Source organism: Podarcis vaucheri (genome assembly GCF_965113315.1).
Source record: "Podarcis vaucheri genome assembly, chromosome: 17".
Classification (NCBI taxonomy): domain Eukaryota; kingdom Metazoa; phylum Chordata; class Lepidosauria; order Squamata; family Lacertidae; genus Podarcis; species Podarcis vaucheri.
This window is the reverse complement of record NC_138755.1, coordinates 532,100-555,327: the sequence shown is the minus strand read 5'-3', so window position 1 is coordinate 555,327 and position 23,228 is coordinate 532,100. Positions and strand designations below refer to the sequence as shown.

At 46.0% G+C, this 23,228-nt stretch overlaps 1 protein-coding gene across 11 annotated transcripts in view; it reads left to right on the top strand.

Annotated features, from left to right (window-relative positions):
- LOC309522493 (uncharacterized protein) overlaps positions 1–22,796 on the top strand; it is a 145,689-nt gene extending 122,893 nt beyond the window's left edge. For all 11 annotated transcript variants that reach the window (XM_082205799.1, XM_082205803.1, XM_082205797.1 and 8 more), the window contains 4 exons: positions 9,093–9,308; positions 10,187–10,297; positions 19,406–19,525; positions 21,314–22,796. In XM_082205799.1, the coding sequence (XP_082061925.1) occupies positions 9,093–9,308; positions 10,187–10,297; positions 19,406–19,525; positions 21,314–21,775 (909 nt within the window). In that variant the 3' untranslated portion in view covers positions 21,776–22,796. The remainder of the gene's footprint in view (positions 1–9,092; positions 9,309–10,186; positions 10,298–19,405; positions 19,526–21,313) is intronic.
- The last annotated feature ends 432 nt before the right edge of the window (positions 22,797–23,228 follow it).

The following is a 23,228-nucleotide window of genomic DNA, read 5'->3' as shown; positions in this document are numbered from 1 at the left end:
TCATCTTTTAAAATTTTAAATAGTTCAGCTGGAATACCATCACTTCCACTGGCCTTGTTATTAGCAGTGCTTTCTAAGGCCCATTTGACTTCACTCCCCAGGATGTCTGGCTCAAGGTCAGCAACCACACTACCTGGGGTGTACGAGACATTCATATCTTTCTGGTATAATTCCTCTGTGTGTTCTTACCACCTCTTCTTGATTTCTTCTGCTTCAGTTAGGTCTTTACCACTTTTTGTTTTTTATTATGCACGAAATGTTCCTTTCATTTGAACTACCTGACATTCAGACGACATCTAAAGGCAGGGAAGTTTTTAATGTGTGACATTTTAGTGCATTTTTGGTCTTTGTGGAAGCCGCCCAGAGTGGCTGGGGAAACCCAGCCAGATGATGGGCGGGGTACAAATATATTATCCTCCTGAGAAGGAGGCTTGTTCACCAACACAGGAGCCTCCTGAGAAGGAGGCTTGTTCACCAACACAGGAGCCAGATATATGGAGAAACGTGACTCAAAGAAGTAGGAGGCCCAGGGTTCACTCTGATTGTTTAGAAATACACAATCGCTTTGAGGTCCTCTCCCCTAGCATGGAAGACGAAGAGCAGACTCCATTTGAGGATCTCTCCCTCATTACAGTCGATCAGGTATATGAAAACGAGCAGCAAAGTCAGTCCTCAGGGAATGTGCAGGCGACCTTGGAACGGACAGCTCACGGAAGAACCCCGACCAAACCCAAGAGGAGGCGTGTAGTGGTGATCGGGGATTCCCTACTGAGGGGAACAGAAGCAGTGATCTGTGGGCCTGACAAGATGTCTCGGGAAGTGTGCTGTCTCCCCGGGGCTAAGATCCAAGATGTAACTGAACGACTTCAAGGAATCATAAAACCCACTGACGAATACCCCTTCCTCTTGGTTCATGTGGGAACCAATGACACTGCAAGCAATAGCCTCAGAAGATCAAAAGAGACTACGAGGCTCTGGGCAGGAAATTGAAGCAATTAAATGCACAAATTGTCATCTCATCTGTCCTCCCAGTTGAACAATGTGGCCCAGGGAGATAGAGAAAAATAGTGGAAGTGAACAGCTGGGTTCGCAAATGGTGTAAACAGGAACGGTTTGGATTCTTAGATCACGGACTGCAGTTTCTTGAAGATGGACTTCTGGCAAGTGATGGGCTGCACCTCACAACGGTTGGGAGAAATGTTTTTGCCAAAAATCTCAGAAACCTCATCAGGAGGGCTTTAAACTGACTAATGTGGGGGAGGGAGACAGTGCTCCTGAAGGTAGGAGTCTATCAATTGATGAAGATGATCATCCAAATGTCATAGACCAAATGGAGCAAACAGCACGCGGACCTAGTGGTGGGAGGAAAAAATCCTTAAATAAGAGACACGGGGGAATGATTAATGGACTTCAATGTCTGTACACTAATGCGCAAAGCATGGGAAATAAACAAGATGAGCTTGAGCTCTTGGTACAGCAAACTAAATATGACATAATAGGCATCACTGAAAGCTGGTGGGATAAGTCCCACGATTGGAATGTAATAATGGGGGGATACAATCTATTTCAGAGAAACAGACCAGACAAGAAAGGAGGAGGAGTGGCGTTATATGTCAGGGATGTGTATACCTGTGAAGAGATCCAAGATTTAGAACCTCAAAGCCAAAGTGAGAGCATTTGGGTCAAAATTAAGGGAGAGAAGAATAACAGAGATCTCATTGTGGGAGTTTACTATAGATCCCCAAGCCAAACGGAGGACATAGATGATGCCTTCCTGGAACAGATGGCCAAGCATGCAAAAGGAAGGGAGATAGTAGTAATGGGGGACTTCAATTACCCGGATATTTGTTGGATGTCAAACTCAGCCAAGAGCATAAGGTCAAACAGATTCCTCACTGGCCTTGCAGACAGCTTCATTGTCCAGAAAGTGGGAGAAGCAACAAGAGGAACAGCCATTTTAGATCTGGCCCTAACCAATGTTGATGACCTGGTTAGTGGGGTAGATGTGGAAGGATCATTAGGCGCGAGTGATCATGCTCTTCTGAAGTTTACTATACAGCGGAAAAAAGCAGCCAAGCATACTAGGACTCAATTTCTTGACTTTAAGAAAGCCGACTTCATAAAACTTAGGGAAGTGCTGGGTGAGATCCCATGGACAGCAATACTAAAATGAAAGGGAGTTCATGATGGCTGGGAGTTTGTTAAGAGGGAGATAGTAAAAGCACAACGTCAGGCAATACCAATGAGACGGAAACATGGAAGGTGCCTAAAGAAGCCAGGGTGGCTATCTAAAGAACTTTTAACTGAATTAAGATTAAAAAAGGATGTGTACAAAAAATGAAAAAGGGGGGAAACCACCAAAGAGGAATTCAAACAAATAGCCAGCACGTGTAGACACAAAGTCAGAAAAGCTAAAGCACAGAATGAACTCAGGCTTGCTAGAGAGGTTAAAAGCAACAAAAAAGGCTTTTATGGGTATGTTCGTAGCAAAAGGAAGAACAAAGAAACAGTGGGGTCACTCAGAGGAGAAGATGGTGAAATGCAAACAGGGGACACAGAAAGGGCTGAACTCCTCAATGCCTTCTTTCCCTCAGTCTTCTCCGATAAAGAAAACAATGCCCGACCTGAAGAATTTGGAGCAAATGATTCAGCAAAGGAAACACAGCCCAGAATAACTAAGGAGATAGTACAAGAATATTTGGCTAGTTTAGATGTATTCAAGTCTCCAGGGCCAGATGAACTGCATCCAAGAGTATTAAAAGAACTGGCAGATGTGATCTCAGAACCACTGGCAGTCATCTTTGAGAATTCCTGGAGAACAGGCGAAGTCCCGGCAGACTGGAGGAGGGCAAATGTTGTCCCTATTTTCAAAAAGGGGAAAAGAGAGGACCCAAATAATTACCGCCCAGTCAGTCTGACATCAATAGCAGGGAAGATTCTGGAGCAGATCATTAAGCAAACAGTCTGTGAGCACCTAGAAAGGAATGCTGTGATCACCAATAGTCAGCATGGATTTCTGAAAAATAAGTCATGTCAGACTAACCTGATCTCGTTTTTTGACAGAATTACAAGCCTGGTAGATGAAGGGAACGCAGTGGATGTAGCCTACCTTGATTTCAGCAAGGCATTTGACAAGGTGCCCCATGATATTCTTGTAAAGAAGCTGGTAAAATGCGGTCTTGACTATGCTACCACTCAGTGGATTTGTAACTGGCTGACTGACCGAACCCAAAGGGTGCTGATCAATGGTTCCTCTTCATCCTGAAGAAGAGTGACTAGTGGGGTGCCACAGGGTTCTGTCTTGGGCCCGGTCTTATTCAACATCTTTATCAACGACTTGGATGATGGACTCAAGGGCATCCTGATCAAATTTGCAGATGACACCAAACTGGGAGGGGTGGCTAACACCCCAGAGGACAGGATCACACTTCAAAACGACCTTGACAGATTAGAGAACTGGGCAAAAATAAACAAGATGAATTTTAACAGGGAGAAATGTAAAGTATTACACTTGGGCAAAAAAAATGAGAGGCACAAATACAAGATGGGTGACACCTGGCTTGAGAGCAGTACATGTGAAAAGGATCTAGGAGTCTTGGTTGACCACAAACTTGACATGAGCCAACAGTGTGATGCGGCAGCTAAAAAAGCCAATGCAATTCTGGGCTGCATCAATAGGAGTATAGCATCTAGATCAAGGGAAGTAATAGTGCCACTGTATTCTGCTCTGGTCAGACCTCACCTGGAGTACTGTGTCCAGTTCTGGGCACCACAGTTCAAGAAGGACACTGACAAACTGGAACGTGTCCAGAGGAGGGCAACCAAAATGGTCAAAGGCCTGGAAACGATGCCTTATGAGGAACGACTAAGGGAGCTGGGCATGTTTAGCCTGGAGAAGAAGAGGTTAAGGGGTGATATGATAGCCATGTTCAAATACATAAAAGGATGTCACATAGAGGCGGGAGAAAGGTTGTTTTCTGCTGCTCCAGAGAAGCGGACACGGAGCAATGGATCCAAACTACAAGAAAGAAGATTCCACCTAAACATTAGGAAGAACTTCCTGACAGTAAGAGCTGTTCGACAGTGGAATTTGCTGCCAAGGAGTGTGGTGGAGTCTCCTACTTTGGAGGTCTTTAAGCAGAGGCTTGACAACCATATGTCAAGAGTGCTCTGATGGTGTTTCCTGCTTGGCAGGGGGTTGGACTCGATGGCCCTTGTGGTCTCTTCCAACTCTATGATTCTATGATTCGATGATGATGATGATGATTATTATTATTATCATTATCATCATCATCATCATCATCATCATCTCCACTTTTCTTGAACAGATCTCTGGTTTTCCCTACTTTCTTCAGTTTACGCTTGAATTTTGCTATAAGAAGCTGTTGATCTGAGCCACAGTCAGCTCCAGGTCTTGTTTTTGCTGACTGTATAGAGCTTCTCCATCTTTTGCTGCAGAGAATATAATCAATCTGATTTTGATGCTGCCCATCTGGTGATGTCCATGTGTAGAGTCGTCTCTTGTGTTTTTGGAAAAGAGTGTTTGTGATGACCAGCTTGTTCTCTTGACAGAACTCTATTAGTCTTTGCCCTGCTTCGTTTTGAACTCCAAGGCCAAACTTGCCAGTTGTTCCTTTTATCTTTTGATTCCCTACTTTAGCATTCCAATCCCCTATAATGAGAAGAACATCCTTCTTTGGTGTCATTTCTAGAAGGTGTTGTAAGTCTTCATAGAACTGGTCAATTTCAGTTTCTTCAGCACCAGTAGTTGGTGCATAAACTTGGATTACTGTGATGTTAAAGGGTCTGCCTTGGATTTGTATCGAGATCCTTCTTTCATTTTTGAGATTGCATCCCAGTACAGCTTTTGCCACTCTTTTGTTGACTATGACTATTTTCGGTTATCTCCTTCAAAATTTGTTCCAGTTTCCTTTCTTTCTCTCTTCTTTGGATTCTATTTTGTTGGATGAAAAAGCCTCGTATCACTGCTTTGTTTGCATCCCATACGGTATTTATATCGGTTCCCTGATTTAAGTTGTTATCAAAATATTCTCTTAAAGTCACCCTCACCTTTTCTAATACTTTATCATTATTTAAGACATTTTCATTAATTCTCCATTTTGTTGTTTTCCTTCCTTCTTTTATTTCCATTGTAGTTGGGTTGTGGTCAGATACTGTTTTTGACTGAATTACTGCTTTCTTTATTTTCAGTAATAAGTTTTTTGAAACCCAAATTGTAACAATTCTCCCTGCAGAATTTTTTTTGCTTCTGAATAATGTGTAAATTGTTTGTCATTTGGGTGTTTAACTCCCCATGCATCTTGAAGGTTGAAATTTTCTACTAGTTGAAAGAAAGTTAGCAGTAGTCTCCCTTCTTTACTTTCTTTCTCTTGTGTTGTCCTGTCCATATTAAGTGAGGTAACACCATTTAAATCTCCTAATCAAATGATCTTTTCATCACTATAATCCAGCAGTTTATCCTCCAATTTTTGGTAAAATTCCGACTTTTTTTCGTTTGGCGCCTAGATTCTGACAATATTTTTTCCTTTTTGATACACCAATTTTATCGCCATCATTCTCCCTTCTTCATCCTTAAATAAGGGTTCCGGCTTTAATCTTGAGTTTGCGTATATAACTACACCTCTTTTCTTTACAACATCTGATGAAATAAATTCATCACCTAGTTTTAAATTCAATATTCAATATATTTTTAAAACGCTTTTTAAAAAGCATTTTCACAGCGTTTTTTTATATATGTCTAGATTCCACCTTGTTCTCACGACTGTTGAGAGTTGTTAGCTTAGATCCCTTTATACCAGTTTTATGGGGGAACTAGTTCATCAGCAGGCTCGAATGGTGAAATGGAATTTCCATGTTCAGAGGCAGTACCTCTCCAAGTACCAGGTGCTGTGGACAAACAGCAGGGGAAGGCGGCTCGTGAGTTGCTCTGGGCACCTGCCTGGCAATGGGAGAGGAATGCAAGAGCCAGCCTGGCAGACCAGCTTCCAGGTGCTCCTCATGGGCTGCAGTTCCCATCCTGTGATGCTGGGGCTGGTGGGACTTCTCATATGAAACATCTGGAGGGCACCAGGTTGCCAGAGGATGAGTTAGATGGTTCTGTTGGTTTGATTCCAAGTACTCAATTATTTCTCCTAATTCTTGGTACTTTAAACATTAATGCGATGTGGCAAAAATTGCTGCTTAAAGGCCACTGGCTGCCATGTGCAGCTGTTCTGACTCAGTCTGAGAGTGGCATTCAAAATTTGTGTTACTGCAAGGATTCCTTCTCGTGCAGCCCCCTCCTCACCAGCCTCTCGCTGTCCCATGTGTGCCCTAGAAGAGATTTAGAGGTCCACAGGAAGGGAGAGCGGGGGGGACGACATTCCATTGCTGGGGGAACATTTCCCATAACACTATGCTGACGGTAAGCCTCCCTGGGCATCAAGGAGTGGCATGCAGGCAAGTGGACGGTAGCAGCTGAGCAGGGTGGCGCTCTCTCTTCCTCCTTCCTTTGTGCCTTGGGTGCCAGGGATGGAACCCGCTCAACCCCTCTGCCAGGCACAAGTAGTCTGTTCCTCTTTTTTCGGCAGGCAAGTCATTGTTCTGAGTTTATTTCCAATGCTGATTTGAGGCCTAATTCCAGGAAAGGCCTGACCATCATTGATGCAGATTTTCAGACACTTCAGATACTTATTTTTTGCGACTGCTGTGTTAAAAGGTTAAGCCTGAGATGCCCTTGCCCAGACCACTTAAAGATATTTTGATGACTGAACAGGGATTTGAACAAGGTCTGCCCACCAGGGATTGATGTGTAGTTCAAGGAAAGTTGCTAGTTAGGAATTGAGCATTGCAATATTGTTTGTTGCTCTGGCATCATCAGCAAGCTCTGCTTTGCACATGTTGCCGTTATTTTCATCTTTCTTAGGGCAGTGGGTTTATGACCTGGCCCACCTGGATCTCCTGCTGGGGCAGAATAGCTGAGTGAAGTGCTGCTGTCCATTTTAAGTATTGATGAAGGGTCTCAGGGCTGATTTTTATTTAAATTGAGAGAAGGCTGCAAGGTGAGGGGAATAAGATTGTGCATCACAATGTCTGAATGGAAATGAGAATTCTCTCTGGCGGAGCTAGTTTGCAACGAGCCCGCTATTGTCATGATCCCAGTAAAGGAATCCCTTCTGGTCCTGCTCCACTTCGTCTTCCTCCAGTGGAATGGGAGTTGACTCTCCCAATGTGCCTACTAGTGTGGTGGCATTTGGCAATGAGAGAGTCAACGCATAGTGCTTCAGCACCCACAGATCAGCTGGGAGCACATCCTTTCTGTTGATGGGTCTATTTGCAGGAAGCTTTGTCAACTCATGAGTCTCTACTGTACCTCAGAGCTAGAATGGCAAGAAAGTGGCTCACAGAAAAAGTCCCCAAGAGGGAAGGCTGTGTCACACGTGCTGGGATACAGTGATGCTCCCAGATTTCTGGGCAATGAGAGCAAGAGGCACGTGACTTGTAAAAACCTGCTATGTACACTGAATCAGTGCTTGACCACCACTCTCACACCCTGAGTATACAGGGTGGACAACATGCATTTTGCAAAACACTCTAAGTCTTCCAAATCCTACTTTTACTTTGTTTTGTCAAACATGATTCTAGCCTTTCTGGTTGCAGTGAAGTTTAAAAACGTAACGGCAAAAATATCAACAGCACACTGTCTTGGGTCCCTATATTGAATTTTCAGGGCATTCTGAAGTTTTAACTTTCTGTAGCAAGCTTGTATTAGAATAGGTTCACAGAGTGTTGTCTGCTGCTAGCCAACAAACTGTGAGCTGTGTTAAAACTTGGTGCAACTAAAATGTTTGTGGCAGCTTCTCAAGTGCCTGTCGTGACATAACCCTTTAGTACAGTGTTTCCCAACGGGTTTTTTTTTACTGTGGCCCCTTTCTGACCTTGTTTAAGAATAAGAATTTATTTATACCCTGCCCATTTGGACTGTAGCACTACCTGTCCTGAAAGCTGCTATTTAGGAATTGAGCCCTGCACCCCTCGGCAACATCTGAAGGCCCCGATCTGCTAGGTGCTGGGGTGAATTGCACCCTGCGCCTTGCGGAGTCAGGCCCAGGCTGCCACCTGGCCCAGCACCGTCCTCTCCCACTGTAAACCAACCAGGACAGTTCCAAGAAAATGCACATGGCAAAAAGAAGCACTAGGCCACCCTCTGGTGGGCCGCCCCCTTACCTGCTTGTGATTGGCCAAGCTGATAGCCAACCAATCAGATTTAATAAATAAATAAATCACCCCCCCCCCCTTTTCTTCTCACTTCCCTCTATGGCCTCCTAGCCTTGTGCTGTGGCCCCCATATATATCCTGGGGGGGCAGGAGGCCATATAGCCCCCATTAGGAAACACTGGTTTAGTCCATAGAAGTGAGCCTGGTCAGATAAAGCATGCATTCCTGTGGTGCACAGGTTGAAACAAGTTTTCTTTGGGTCCTCCTTGGATGCACAGGAGCAGGAGTGAGTGCAAAGATTCTCAGGTACTCTGCTTAAAGAAATTCTGTGTTGTGGGGGCAGAAAGGGGGGGCTGGTTCTGCAAGCTGAATGAAATTACACAAATGAATCAAATGAATTTGCTTCACATTGGCCACAGAGGGCAGGCATACTCTACATACTCTATATGTAGAGTATAGGAGCATCCTCCCAACTCCAGTGACTGGAAGCAGTGCTTTTATCAATGCCTCTGGTATTTTAAAGCTTTAATCTCTGTAGCCATAGGGGTTGAAATCTTCATGATGCCTAATTCTGTACCTGGCACCCAAATGCCACAGTGGTTTGATGCAAAGACACCTGGAAGACACCTGTCATACCTGAGTAGCAGAGCAGAGACTGTGCTTGCAGTAAGAGCCAGGTTCCCTCCCTGGAATCTCCAGTTAAAAAGATCCAATGACAGCTGATGAGGAAGTGGCTGCCCATCTCGGCCACTGACAGTCGGAGCAGACCATGCTGGACTAGATGGGCACACTGGGTCTAAGGCCACTTCCTGTGCTCCTAATCTGAACCTGCCCCTTCTCCTCTCCCTCCTGCCCCGGACCCCTTGTTGCTGCAGGAGTCTCCTTCAAGCAGGGAACAGATGCATTTGCCCAGGTTGCAGGGCCCAGAGGAGCCGGAACAGCAGCCAGTAGTGAAGTGGAAGAAAGAGCCAGAGATGAGTGGCTCAATTTTGGCCCAGGACTTGGCTAAGGACCGCCCCATCCTGCCGCATGTCAAAGAGGAGTCAGAAGTACCTCGACACCCCACCCCACCCTCCCAAGTCCTGGTGAAGGTGAGTGAGTGCGTTCTCTCTTGATCCTTCCTCTCCTGACAGTTGAAATGCCCAATACTGAAGTATTTCTTACACGGAGCACCGGATCCTTTTTGTGGAAACAAAGTCTTGAAGTTCTAAAGACTTGACAAATAAGCTCGGTGAACATCCTTTGGGGAGGACGTTGCAGAGGACGAATGTCAGCATTCAGATAGTCTGGCTCTTTATTCACATGTCAGGATAGAGGGCTCGAAATCAAGGAAAGATCCCCCTGCTCCCACACCACCACCCACTGCTTTGCCAAACAGCAGGAATTAAGCTTCCAAAAACCTAACTCCGGGAGGTGCCCAGACCTTGAGACATGCCTCATCCTGTTCCTCCTTGGCTGCAACCCTGCAGGCAAAAAGGGGGAATTCTTCACCAGTAGGCTCAGTGACCCAGCAGCCTGGACACTGAATTTAGAACTGGAGGTGCCCCCCTCCCCGCTTAATAACTCAGACCAATCATTTTTAGCAGCAGAAATTATTTGCAGTAGTAAAGGAACAGCAAAAGAGCATCTTGGAGGTTTGGAGTGCTCTTCAGAGTTGATGTGGCAGTTGATGTAGAGGGCTGGAAGAAAGGTGAAGTCCCATCCCCGCATTGTTGGGATTTTGCCTCTTGTTTTTCAAATGTATGGTGGGGAGGTTGCAGAGAGGCTTCTTGTCCTGTGCAGTGCATGTGGCTCCTTCTGTTGCCCATTTATTCTGACCAACAAAGATACTAATATAGCAAAACAGGGATTGAACCATAGGAACCATTGTAAGTGAGCGTGTGGAGTGAGAGCACATTCCACATCTGTACAGAATGAAGCGCATAGCCTTTAATACACTCTCTTTACGTGCCCTCATGTTTCTGCATAGCAATCCGACACCAGACTACCTGCTGTCAACCTCCTCATTGCCACCTCTCCCGTTGACAAACAGGAGCATGCAGAACCGGAGGGGGACTGTCGGCCATCAAATGATTCTCGGGTAAGCCCACATTTTCTTCCCGCCTGCTGACCTCGAATGTAGAATCATAGAATCATAGAATCATAGAGTTGGAATAGACCACAAGGGCCATCGAGTCCAACCCCCTGCCAAGCAGGAAACGCCATCAGAGCACTCCTGACATATGGTTGTCAAGCCTCTGCTTAAAGACCTCCAAAGAAGGAGACTCCACCACACTCCTTGGCAGCAAATTCCACTGTCGAACAGCTCTTACTGTCAGGAAGTTCTTCCTAATGTTTAGGTGGAATCTTCTTTCTTGTAGTTTGGATCCATTGCTCCGTGTCCGCTTCTCTGGAGCAGCAGAAAACAACCTTTCTCCCTCCTCTATATGACATCCTTTTATATATTTGAACATGGCTATCATATCACCCCTTAACTTCCTCTTCTCCAGGCTAAACATGCCCAGCTCCCTTAGCCGTTCCTCATACGGCATCATTTCCAGGCCTTTGACCATTTTGGTTGCCCTCCTCTGGACACGTTCCAGTTTGTCAGTGTCCTTCTTGAAGTGTGGTGCCCAGAACTGGACACAGTACTCCAGGTGAGGTCTGACCAGAGCAGAATACAGTGGCACTATTACTTCCCTTGATCTAGATGCTATACTCCTATTGATGCAGCCCAGAATTGCATTGGCTTTTTTAGCTGCCGCGTCACACTGTTGGCTCATGTCAAGTTTGTGGTCAACCAAGACTCCTAGATCCTTTTCACATGTACTGCTCTCAAGCCAGGTGTCACCCATCTTGTATTTCTGCCTCTCATTTTTTTTGCCCAAGTGCAATACTTTACATTTCTCCCTGTTAACATTCATCTTGTTTGTTTTGGCCCAGTTCTCTAATCTGTCAAGGTCGTTGTGAAGTGTGATCCTGTCCTCTGGGGTGTTAGCCACCCCTCCCAGTTTGGTGTCATCTGCAAATTTGATCAGGATGCCCTTGAGTCCATCATCCAAGTCGTTGATGAAGATGTTGAATAAGACCGGGCCCAAGACAGAACCCTGTGGCACCCCACTAGTCACTCTTCTTCAGGATGAACAGGAACCATTGATGAGCACCCTTTGGGTTCGGTCAGTCAGCCAGTTACAAATCTACTGAGTGGTAGCATAGTCAAGACCGCATTTTACCAGCTTCTTTACAAGAATATCATGGGGCACCTTGTCAAATGCCTTGCTGAAATCAAGGTAGGCTACATCCACTGCATTCCCTTCATCTACCAGGCTTGTAATTCTGTCAAAAAACGAGATCAGGTTAGTCTGACATGACTTATTTTTCAGAAATCCATGCTGACTATTGGTGATCACAGCATTCCTTTCTAGGTGCTCACAGACTGTTTGCTTAATGATCTGCTCCAGAATCTTCCCTGCTATTGATGTCAGACTGACTGGGCGGTAATTATTTGGGTCCTCTCTTTCCCCCTTTTTGAAAATAGGGACAACATTTGCCCTCCTCCAGTCTGCCGGGACTTCGCCTGTTCTCCAGGAATTCTCAAAGATGAGATCACACCTGCCAGTTCTTTTAATACTCTTGGATGCAGTTCAGTTTGTCTGGCCCTGAAGACTTGAATACATCTAAACTAGCCAAGTATTCTTGTACTATCTCCTTAGTTATTCTGGGCTGTGTTTCCTCTGCTGAATCATTTGCTCCAAATTCTTCAAGTCGGGCATTGTTTTCTTTATCGGAGAAGACTGAGGCAAAGGCAGCATTGAGGAGTTCTGCCCTTTCTGTGTCCCCTGTTTGCATTTCATCATCTTCTCCTCTGAGTGACCCCACTGTTTCTTTGTTCTTCCTTTTGCTACGAACATACCCATAAAAGCCTTTTTTGTTGCTTTTAACCTCTCTAGCAAGCCTGAGTTCATTCTGTGCTTTAGCTTTTCTGACTTTGTGTCTACATGTTCTGGCTATTTGTTTGAATTCCTCTTTGGTGGTTTCCCCCCTTTTCCATTTTTTGTACACATCCTTTTTTAATCTTAACTCAGTTAAAAGTTTTTTAGATAGCCACCCTGGCTTCTTTAGGCACCTTCCATGTTTCCGTCTCATTGGTATTGCCTGAAGTTGTGCTTTTACTATCTCCCTCTTAACAAACTCCCAGCCATCATGAACTCCCTTTCCTTTTAGTATTACTGTCCATGGGATCTCACCCAGCACTTTCCTAAGTTTTATGAAGTCGGCTTTCTTAAAGTCAAGAAATTGAGTCCTAGTATGCTTGGCTGCTCCTTTCCGCTGTATAGTAAACTTCAGAAGAGCATGTTCACTCGCGCCTAATGATCCTTCCACTTCTACTCCACTAACCAGGTCATCAACATTGGTTAGGACCAGATCTAAAATGGCTGTTCCTCTTGTTGCTTCTCCCACTTTCTGGACAATGAAGTTGTCTGCAAGGCCAGTGAGGAATCTGTTTGACCTTATGCTCTTGGCTGAGTTTGACATCCAACAAATATCTGGGTAATTGAAGTCCCCCATTACTACTATCTCCCTTCCTTTTGCATGCTTGGCCATCTGTTCCAGGAAGGCATCATCTATGTCCTCCGTTTGGCTTGGGGATCTATAGTATGTGGGATGTAAACACAGGAGCAGTCAATGACAACATTCCTAGAGTGTACATGTTAGAACATGGGGAGGGATATCAGTCCAGCAAGCAGGTAAACTTCCTGGGGACGGACTTCCTCCGCATGTGACCAGAGGTGGGTGTGGCCTCGCCTGTGCAGGTAATGACAAAAGCACAGGGCAGGCAGCCACTCTCTCTCTCTGCCATCTTCCTTCGATGAGGAAACATCTAAGGATGCTCTCTTGGCTCCCAGCCAAGAGAGGAGATAAGGACTATCTTGCTACAAGATAGATTCTGAATGTATGTAACCTTTTTAAGCTGTCTGCCTTCTGGGATCATATTGTGAACAGAACGTGAGTAAACTCTTTTATACTTTTATAAAGACTGTGTCGTGTCTTGTATTTTAAGAGGGAACAAAAGGGGAAATTACCAGAGTAATTATTATAGAGGTTCTAGCGAACCTGTGCACACGTTACCGTTGCGAACTTAAAGGGGAATGTTTATAAACTCTGCTGATATTTTGGGAACTTGTTAGCACAAGTTGGATAAGGACATAATTAGTCAATATATCCTCTCCTGCACCCCAGAACATTCCCACATAGTAAACTCCCACAATGAGGTCTCTGTTATTCTTCTCTCCCTTAATTTTGACCCAAATGCTCTCACTTTGGCTTTGAGGTTCTAAATCTTGGGTCTCTTCACAGGTATACACATCCCTGACATATAACGCCACTCCTCCTTTCTTGTCTGGTCTGTTTCTCTGAAATAGATTGTATCCCTCCATTATTACATTCCAATCGTGGGACTTATCCCACCAGGTTTCAGTGATGCCTATTATGTCATATTTAGTTTGCTGTACCAAGAGCTCAAGCTCATCTTGTTTATTTCCCATGCTTTGCGCATTAGTGTACAGACATTGAAGTCCATTAATCATTCCCCCGTGTCTCTTATTTAAGGATTTTTTCCTCCCACCACTAGGTCTGTGTGCTGTTTGCTCCATTTGGTCTATGACATTTGGATGATCATCTTCATCAATTGATAGACTCCTACCTTCAGGAGCACTGTCAGTTTAAAGCCCTCCTGATGAGGTTTCTGAGATTTTTGGCAAAAACATTCCTCCCAACCGTTGTGAGGTGCAGCCCATCGCTTGCCAGAAGTCAATCTTCAAGAAACTGCAATCCGTGATCTAAGAATCCAAACCGTTCCTGTTTACACCATTTGCGAAGCCAGCTGTTCACTTCCACTATTTTCCCCTCTCTCCCTGGGCCACGTCGTTCAACTGGGAGGACAGATGAGATGACAATTTGTGCATTTAATTGCTTCAATTTCTTGCCTGGAGCCTCGTAGTCTCTTTTGATCTTCTGGAGGCTATTGCTTGCAGTGTCATTGGTTCCCACATGAACCAAGAGGAAGGGGCATTTGTCAGTTGGTTTTATGATTCCTTGCAGTCGTTCAGTTACATCTTGGATCTTAGCCCCGGGGAGACAGCACACCTCCCGAGACATCTTGTCAGGCCCACAGATCACTGCTTCTGTTCCCCTCAGTAGGGAATCCCCTATCACCATTACACGCCTCCTCTTAGGTTTGGTCGGGGTTCTTCTGTGAGCTGTCCGTTCCAAGGTCGCCTGCACATTCCCTGAGGACTGACTTTGCTGCTCGTCTTCATATACCTGATCGACTAATGAGGGAGAGATCCTCAAATGGAGTCTGTTCTTTGTCTTCCATGCTAGGGGAGAGGACTTCAAAGCGATTGTGTATTTCTAAACAATCAGAGCGAACCCTGGGCCTCCTACTTCTTTGAGTCACGTTTCTCCATATATCTGGCACCTGCGTTGGTGAACTAGCCTCCTTCTCAGGGGTGTCCCCTGTCTCCTCCTTGGTGGAGACGGTGTTCTCTGTTGCTTCCAAGAAGAGCTCCAGCTCTCTAATTCTTTGGAGCGTAGCTACACGTTCCTCCAGTTGCTGGACTTTGTCTTCTAAGAGGGCAATCAACATACAATTGCTGCAGGTAAAGCTGCCTGCAACCTTTGGCAAAATGGCAAACATTGCATAGGAACCGCAGGCGACTGTTTCCTCACCCTCCATCTTGAAAACGTGTCGTTGGGGGTGGCTGCAGTGGTCCTCCATATTAAAAAGCGTGAAGACAGGACAAATAACCCCCCCCCCAAAAAAAACCTAGGTCTCCCCCAACAAACGTTTGAGACTAGCTCCCCTAAATCTAAAAGATGGATCAAACTGCGCGCGCCGCTGCCCTGCTAGCTCTGATAAGCTCCTCCCACAGCTAATCACCTGCCTCAACAGAAACCCTGCCCCCTCTGACCTTTGCACAGGGAGAACAGCTAATCAGCCACAAAGAAACACGCACACACAAGAAAACCCTTTTGCTCCTCATAGAATCATAGAATCATAGAATCATAGAATCATAGAGTTGGAAGAGACCACAAGGGCCATCGAGTCCAACCCCCTGCCAAGCAGGAAACACCATCAGAGCACTCCTGACATATGGTTGTCAAGCCTCTGCTTAAAGACCTCCAAAGTAGGAGACTCCACCACACTCCTTGGCAGCAAATTCCACTGTCGAACAGCTCTTACTGTCAGGAAGTTCTTCCTCATGTTTAGGTGGAATCTTCTTTCTTGTAGTTTGGATCCATTGCTCCGTGTCCGCTTCTCTGGAGCAGCAGAAAACAACCTTTCTCCCTCCTCTATGTGACATCCTCCTTCAGCTGCTGCCCTGCAGAAATGTTCCTGCTTTTGATTCATAAAACTTTAAAGCACCACTCTTTTTAGTGTTTTTAATACAGCTTGGAATCAGGGTGGTGACATTCATCAAAAGGTTTCCAAATGCTGTTGTTATGTTAAAAGAGATTCAGTATACCAAAAAAGAAATATGAAATCCTAACACCTGGGCTGTAGGGCTTGAGTGTTCAAAATCACCAGTGGTGTGTGCCTCCTTCCCAAATATTGCTGTTTTTATTCTTTATATATATATTTATACCCCACCTTTTTTCCTGATGGAATTCAAGGTGGCTTGCAGATAAAAACAAGAGTTGCTAAAAACATAGAAGCTAGTTTTGATCCTTGGGTTCCTACACTATCACAACCACTCCTTTGTTTTGGATATCTCCACAAGATGCTTGTTTAGTCCCTTCCTTCCATATTTCCAGTAAGGAAAAGCCCACAACTATTGTTACTCCTCCCCCATTTTTTAATGCATGAAGCATACCGTATTTTTCTCTCTATAACATGCAGATTTTTTCTCCTTAAAAGGAAGGGGAAATTGTAGAATCATAGAATCATAGAATCATAGAGTTGGAAGAGACCACAAGGGCCATCGAGTCCAACCCCCTGCCAAGCAGGAAACACCATCAGAGCACTCCTGACATATGGTTGTCAAGCCTCTGCTTAAAGACCTCCAAAGAAGGAGACTCCACCACACTCCTTGGCAGCAAATTCCACTGTCGAACAGCTCTTACTGTCAGGAAGTTCTTCCTAATGTTTAGGTGGAATCTTCTTTCTTGTAGTTTGGATCCATTGCTCCGTGTCCGCTTCTCTGGAGCAGCAGAAAACAACCTTTCTCCCTCCTCTATGTGACATCCTTTTATATATTTGAACATGGCTATCATATCACCCCTTAACCTCCTCTTCTCCAGGCTAAACATGCCCAGCTCCCTTAGCCGTTCCTTATAAGGCATCGTTTCCAGGCCTTTGACCATTTTGGTTGCCCTCCTCTGGACACGTTCCAGTTTGTCAGTGTCCTTCTTGAACTGTGGTGCCCAGAACTGGACACAGTACTCCAGGTGTGGTCTGACCAGAGCAGAATACAGTGGCACTATTACTTCCCTTGATCTAGATGCTATACTCCTATTGATGCAGCCCAGAATTGCATTGGCTTTTTTAGCTGCCGCGTCACACTGTTGGCTCATGTCAAGTTTGTGGTCAACCAAGACTCCTAGATCCTTTTTCACATGTACTGCTCCCAAGCCAGGTGTCACCCATTTTGTATTTGTGCCTCTCATTTTTTTTGCCCAAGTGCAATACTTTACATTTCTCCCTGTTAAAATTCATCTTGTTTGTTTTTGCCCAGTTCTCTAATCTGTCAAGGTCGTTTTGAAGTGTGATCCTGTCCTCTGGGGTGTTAGCCACCCCTCCCAGTTTGGTGTCATCTGCAAATTTGATCAGGATGCCCTTGAGTCCATCATCCAAGTCGTTGATAAAGATGTTGAATAAGACCGGGCCCAAGACAGAACCCTGTGGCACCCCACTAGTCACTCTTCTCCAGGATGAAGAGGAACATTGATGAGCACCCTTTGGGTTCGGTCAGTCAGCCAGTTACAAATCCACTGAGTGGTAGCATAGTCAAGACCGCATTTTACCAGCTTCTTTACAAGAATATCATGGGGCACCTTGTCAAATGCCTTGCTGAAATCAAGGTAGGCTACATCCACTGCGTTCCCTTCATCTACGAGGCTTGTAATTCTGTCAAAAAACGAGATCAGGTTAGTCTGACATGACTTATTTTTCAGAAATCCATGCTGACTATTGGTGATCACAGCATTCCTTTCTAGGTGCTCACAGACTGTTTGCTTAATGATCTGCTCCAGAATCTTCCCTGCTATTGATGTCAGACTGACTGGGCGGTAATTATTTGGGTCCTCTCTTTCCCCCTTTTTGAAAATAGGGACAACATTTGCCCTCCTCCAGTCTGCCGGGACTTCGCCTGTTCTCCAGGAATTCTCAAAGATGACTGCCAGTGGTTCTGAGATCACATCTGCCAGTACTTTTAATACTCTTGGATGCAGTTCATCTGGCCCTGGAGACTTGAATACATCTAAACTAGCCAAATATTCTTGTACTATCTCCTTAGTTATTCTGGGCTGTGTTTCCTTTGCTGAATCATTTGCTCCAAATTCTTCAGGTCGGGCATTGTTTTCTTTATCGGAGAAGACTGAGGCAAAGAAGGCATTGAGTAGTTCAGCCCTTTCTGTGTCCCCTGTTTGCATTTCACCATCTTCTCCTCTGAGTGACCCCATTGTTTCTTTGTTCTTCCTTTTGCTACGAACATACCCATAAAAGCCTTTTTTGTTGCTTTTAACCTCTCTACCAAGCCTGAGTTCATTCTGTGCTTTAGCTTTTCTGACTTTGTGTCTACACGTGCTGGCTATTTGTTTGAATTCCTCTTTGGTGGTTTCCCCCCTTTTCCATTTTTTGTACACATCCTTTTTTAATCTTAATTCAGTTAAAATTGTGTGTGTTATCGAGCGAATGTGTGGTCCCTGGAGCCGACTGGCGCGAGTGGAGGCAAAAATCAGGCAAAAATCAAATTGCGCGTCTCAGAGAAGGGAAACCTGAAAAGAGGAAGCGGCTGCTTTCCTGCATTCTGCCTCAGGGTCTTACTGCCCACCCTGTTCTGTTTCGGTTGCTGTTTGCTCAAACGGAACAAAGAGCAGGGAAAGCCCCTCCCCTCCAGGCAAGAAGAGGGGAAAGCATTCCTTCTAATTCCTTCTAATTCCTCTCCGTTCTCCAGCCGGAAAACATGCAGATGGGAGAGAGAGAGAGAGAGAGAGCGCGCGAGCTGGCTGGCTTGGGTGGGTGAGTGGGGGGAAACTTTTGCCTTCCTTTCCTCCCTCCCGTTATATCCCTCTCCTGCATTCTTAGCCAGCTGCTTCTCTGCATACCCCTCTCGTGCTCCTTGTCCCTTCTGTGTTTTTCCTTCCCTCCCCACTTAAAATGTGGTTACAAAGCATGGATCCACATGGATCCTCAGGATCTTTGCATTGGGTCAGCCAAAATTCACCATCAGAGCACATAGCATGTCCATGGCTACAGCCTGCCCCCCCCAAAAATCACGCACCCACTGTTGCCTGGGGCGGCAATGGTGCAAAAACGTGGTTAAAAAGCATGGATCCACATGGATCCTCAGGATCTTTGCATTGGGTCACCCCAAATTCACCATCAGATCACATAACATGTCCATAGCTACAGCCTGCACCAAAAAAATCACGCACCCACTGTTGCCTGGGGCTGCAATGGTGCAAAAACATGGTTATAAAGCATGGATTCACATGGATCCTCAGGATCTTTGCATTGGGTCAGCCCAAATTCACCATCAGATCACATGTCTGTGGCCACAGCATGAAGCACAAAAATGATACATCCACTGTTTCATTCAGAATGTTTTTTCCCTTGTTTTCCTCCTCTAAAAACGATGTGTGTGTTATGGTCAGGTGCGTGTTATAGAGCGAAAAATACGGTGATCTAAACTTAATATGGTTAATTGCCAAGGCTGTTAGTCACATTGGCTGCAGTCATGACTTGGTAAGGACAATGTCACAAAGAACTGAGCACCACAGCAAGTTGACCACAAATTCATCCTGGCCTTGTGCTGCAGCAGATGTAAAAAGAGTTGCTACCAGCAACGAAAACGTTTCTAGCCTTGTATCTTAATATCACCACTGTCCATGGTCTCCCATCCTTCCCTGTATGTCAAGTGGTGCTGTTCGCTCTGTGGGAAGTTTCTGAATATTAAAAAGCTCCATGTATTTTCCTTTCCTCCAGGTCTCAGCAGGACTTCCCCAGTGTAAGAGGGGGCGGGGAGCGCAGGGCAAGGAGCTGGTGGTTCTGGATGATGAAGATGACGAAGAAGTGGAGCACCTGCAGCAATTGCGTCCACCAGTGGTGAGTGATTAAGTTGTTTGGGGCAACTGGTAAGATCCCTGGGCTCTTTGACTTAGGGAGAAGAGAAGGCTTACTTTGTAGAACTGGACTCTGTTCCACATGCTGGCAGGAACAATGCAGTGAGTGTGGCAGGCATGGAGGGAGAGGTCTTCTGGTGCAATTTATACGGCACCCCATTGCAAAAACCACATGGAGATATTTGTAGGTTCATGCCATTTGCAGAAGTGTGATATAGTTTGAGATTGATTGATTTATCTATCTAAAATATTTCTCTACTGCCCTTGAATTCAGAATGTCTAGCACCTTTTGTGATAGCTAGTAAGAAAGGCAATTAGCAAAGCAATTAAGCAGTAAATAACCTCAAAAAGACCTGATCTCAAAATGACCCCAATAAGTGGTCAAAAGTCTTTGCCAGGCGCTTAAGAGATGCTGGTGTAGGGGCCAGGCAAGCCTCCCTGGAGGGCAGGGAGGGGGGGGGGTTGAATTCCATAAGCAAGACACCACTGCAGCAAAGGCCTCTTCCCCATGGGAGGAACTCTGAAGAACATCTCAGTGTCTGAGCAGGCTTAATGGGAGAAGTCAAGGTCCAGGTCCCAGGGCATATAGAGCTTTAAAACAGGGATGGGGAACCTGTGGCTCTCAAAATTTCGGTGGAATGCAACTCCCATCATCCCTCACATACAGCATGGCTGTAGCTGATGGGAGTTGTAGTTCAACAATCTGTGTAGAAGATCACAGATTCCCCATCCCTGCTGTAAAGATAAGCACCAGTACTTTAAATTGTGCTCAGAAATGGACCTGACTGAGTGAATCTCTTGAAGCCTTAGATAGATACGTTTCTAACGTCTGTTCCTAGTAAATAGCCTAACAGCCGTGTTTTGAACTAACTGCAGTTTCCATGCGCCAGATAGTACTAAAATGTGTTCTAACATGGAAGTTTTCAGGGCAGGGCTAAAGCTTGGCTTTCTCTTTGGAGAAGAGATTTCAGCTGTCACACCACTCTTGGCCAGTGGAGGATGATCTGTGCCACTGAGAGCACTTGGGCTTCTAGTGACAACAGTGTGGCTGGTTGAGCACCTGCAGATTGCAAGCCTTATCAGGGGGAGTGCAGTCCCTGCTAGATTTGGTGGAACATGACCTTCCTGGACAGAGATGCCACCCACTGACATTACTTCAGCTTTGTTGTGACCAGTCGATTATTGCAGATGGGGGAATCATCTCTTGCAACGGCGCATTTTTTACCTCCTGAACCCAGACAGAAAACTACCTTCTGCTTGGCAGAATAAGCCAAGGGCAAGGATTGAGAGGGCAAGTGTTAGGCCATAGTCCTTTGGGTTCCCTGTCCACATCCTCAGGAGCATGGTCTCTAGATGGTGCTCTAGACACATCCGTAGGCTGAATTACTGAGATCCCTTAGCCAAGTCTTCTGCCTCTTCTGTAAAAAGAAATGTATCACTTTCTATGAAATATTTTGCTCTGCACCCATAGCACTGTCACACAACTGGAAATGCATCTGGAATTCAGGGGACTAGGTAGTATCTGTTGTGAATGGGGGAAAATGGCAACTCATGTAGGGATTTTTGGGTGGCAGGAGTGCTGGGTTTGGGGGCAGTTGCATACTGCCCCCTTTTCCATTGGAGTCCCAAACTTTGAGCCGGTAAGTGAAACAAAGCACATTTTGCTACAGCCCTCACAAAACAGCTCAACTCATGGGGGCCGCGTTGCTCATATGTTGTGAAGGAGAGAGGGAGATGGTATGAAGCCATTCTTTTGTCTCTCCTTCCACAGATAATGGAGATTTATAGCCTGGGTGGTGCGCAGCCCCTTGCCCAGTTGGACAGCGTCCTGCATGAGTTCTTGGCTGAGCTGAATGAGATCCCTCTCCCTGCTCACTGGGAGGTGCTGTCTCCGCTTTGCGGCCCCGACCTGCGTCTCGTCCAGCGTTCAGAACACTCCACCATGTCCTCAGCTGTCATCTACATCCGCCCAGGCCTCTTCTTCCATGTGGTGGTGCGAAACCTGCCCGTGCCCCCTGAGCATGAACTTTATGCCAGCCACCCTGCCCGCCTCACCACGGTGGACGAGGTGGTGGAACTCATCTGCGACCTGGAGGCCTATCGGCTCTGCTCTGGTTGGCCTGCAGGCTGGCACGCCGGTGAACGCTCCGAGGCCTGTGACGTTCTTGTCTATTCTGGTTGCTGCCCACAGTGCCGGCTCAACCCTTGGCCATCAGGGAGAGGCGCTCGCTGAGAACTGAGTTGGGAGGGGGGATTTGGGGAGAGGACTTGGCCCTGTGGGGCAGTGAATGGGAAGAGGTTTTATTTTGACACTGGAAATGGCTTGGAATATCTAAAGGGATCATTCCTTGCCATAAATAGCTTTATTTTTTTCCTCTCTTGTTCAGTAGCTTGGCACAGAAAGTCCCATTCCTCTTGTTGTCTTCTGCCTCTCTCTACTGGTGAGCTGCTTCTATGTTTCTGGCACAGAGAGACATTCCTCTCAGAGACTCGATTCCTGTCTTCAGTCGCTTGCTTGTCTCCTGCCAGAGAGTTGCAGTGGGAGCTCAAGGTCCATTGCCGTAGCCTGTGCTGCTCCCAGTTCCCTGTGCTGGTACAGCCTCCCAGGTTGATGTGGAGGCAGCTTATGTATCAGTGTGGACCTTTCATTTCTCCCACTTGCCTGCCCCGCTCAATTTAGCATTGTCCTGGCGACTCCTAGACCTGCAGTATGGTCATCTCCAAACACAGGAAGCATGGGATTTAAGCAAAGCATCTCTTTTGCTATCTCCCCCTCTCTCTCTAAAAAAAAGTTCCTCTGGCGGGGACCTGCCGCTTCCTGCCCCAGATCCAGCTAAAACTTGGTTGTGCCACTTCAGGCATGTCTTTCCTTTGCTTCAAGGTTGCTGAGTTCAGATGAGTTATTCTGTTTCTGAGGACCAGGAAGATTTTTGTTTCGGGCAGCGGGAAAGACTAAATGGATGTCGCTGGAGTGGAGGCTGAGAGATTCTGGGCTGTCCTGTTCAGGGAAGGTTCTACAGAAGCCATAGCTGCATGTCACTTGCTGACTCCTGGTTTTGTCTTGTGTCTTCCTTCAGTGTGGTGGTGGCGGCAGCAGCAAATGCCCCATAGCCTTTCCCTTGTTCCTCTCACCGTCAGTTTTTGTGTGTGTGCTGCTTTTCCCTCAGAATAAAATAATGAAAGTATTCGGGGGGGGGGGATAAATCAGAACTGGTCTCTATTTTTTTTAATGTATTAAATTTTTTAATAAGCAAGCTCTGCTTTGGTTTCCATGTCTCCCTTCAGGTGAGAACAGGGGTGGTGAAGCTGTCGCCTGGATCCTGCTCACCAACCACTTCCAAATCGCCTGCCTGCCCCTGTCTCTGCAGGTCCCTTTTCAGACTCAGGTGCATCCCCATTGCTTAAGAGGTCTTGATACTCAGGAAACTGGAAGCAGCCCTCCTTTCTTGTTCCTGAGCACTAAGACCTTCTCATAGAAGCACTGCACTAGTGGGAGATGACATGCCTTGGAAAGGTAAAAAGGTGGGGCTTTATTCCCCATCACGGGGCGGGGGGTGGGGAGGGTAGAAAGGGAAGAGAGGTTTGGGAAAAGTGAAGAGCAAACCGTAAAATCCCAAACCGCAAATCCCTACTGACAAATGCACACTTCATTTGCAGAATTCCAAGCTCCTCTATTTTGGAATGCT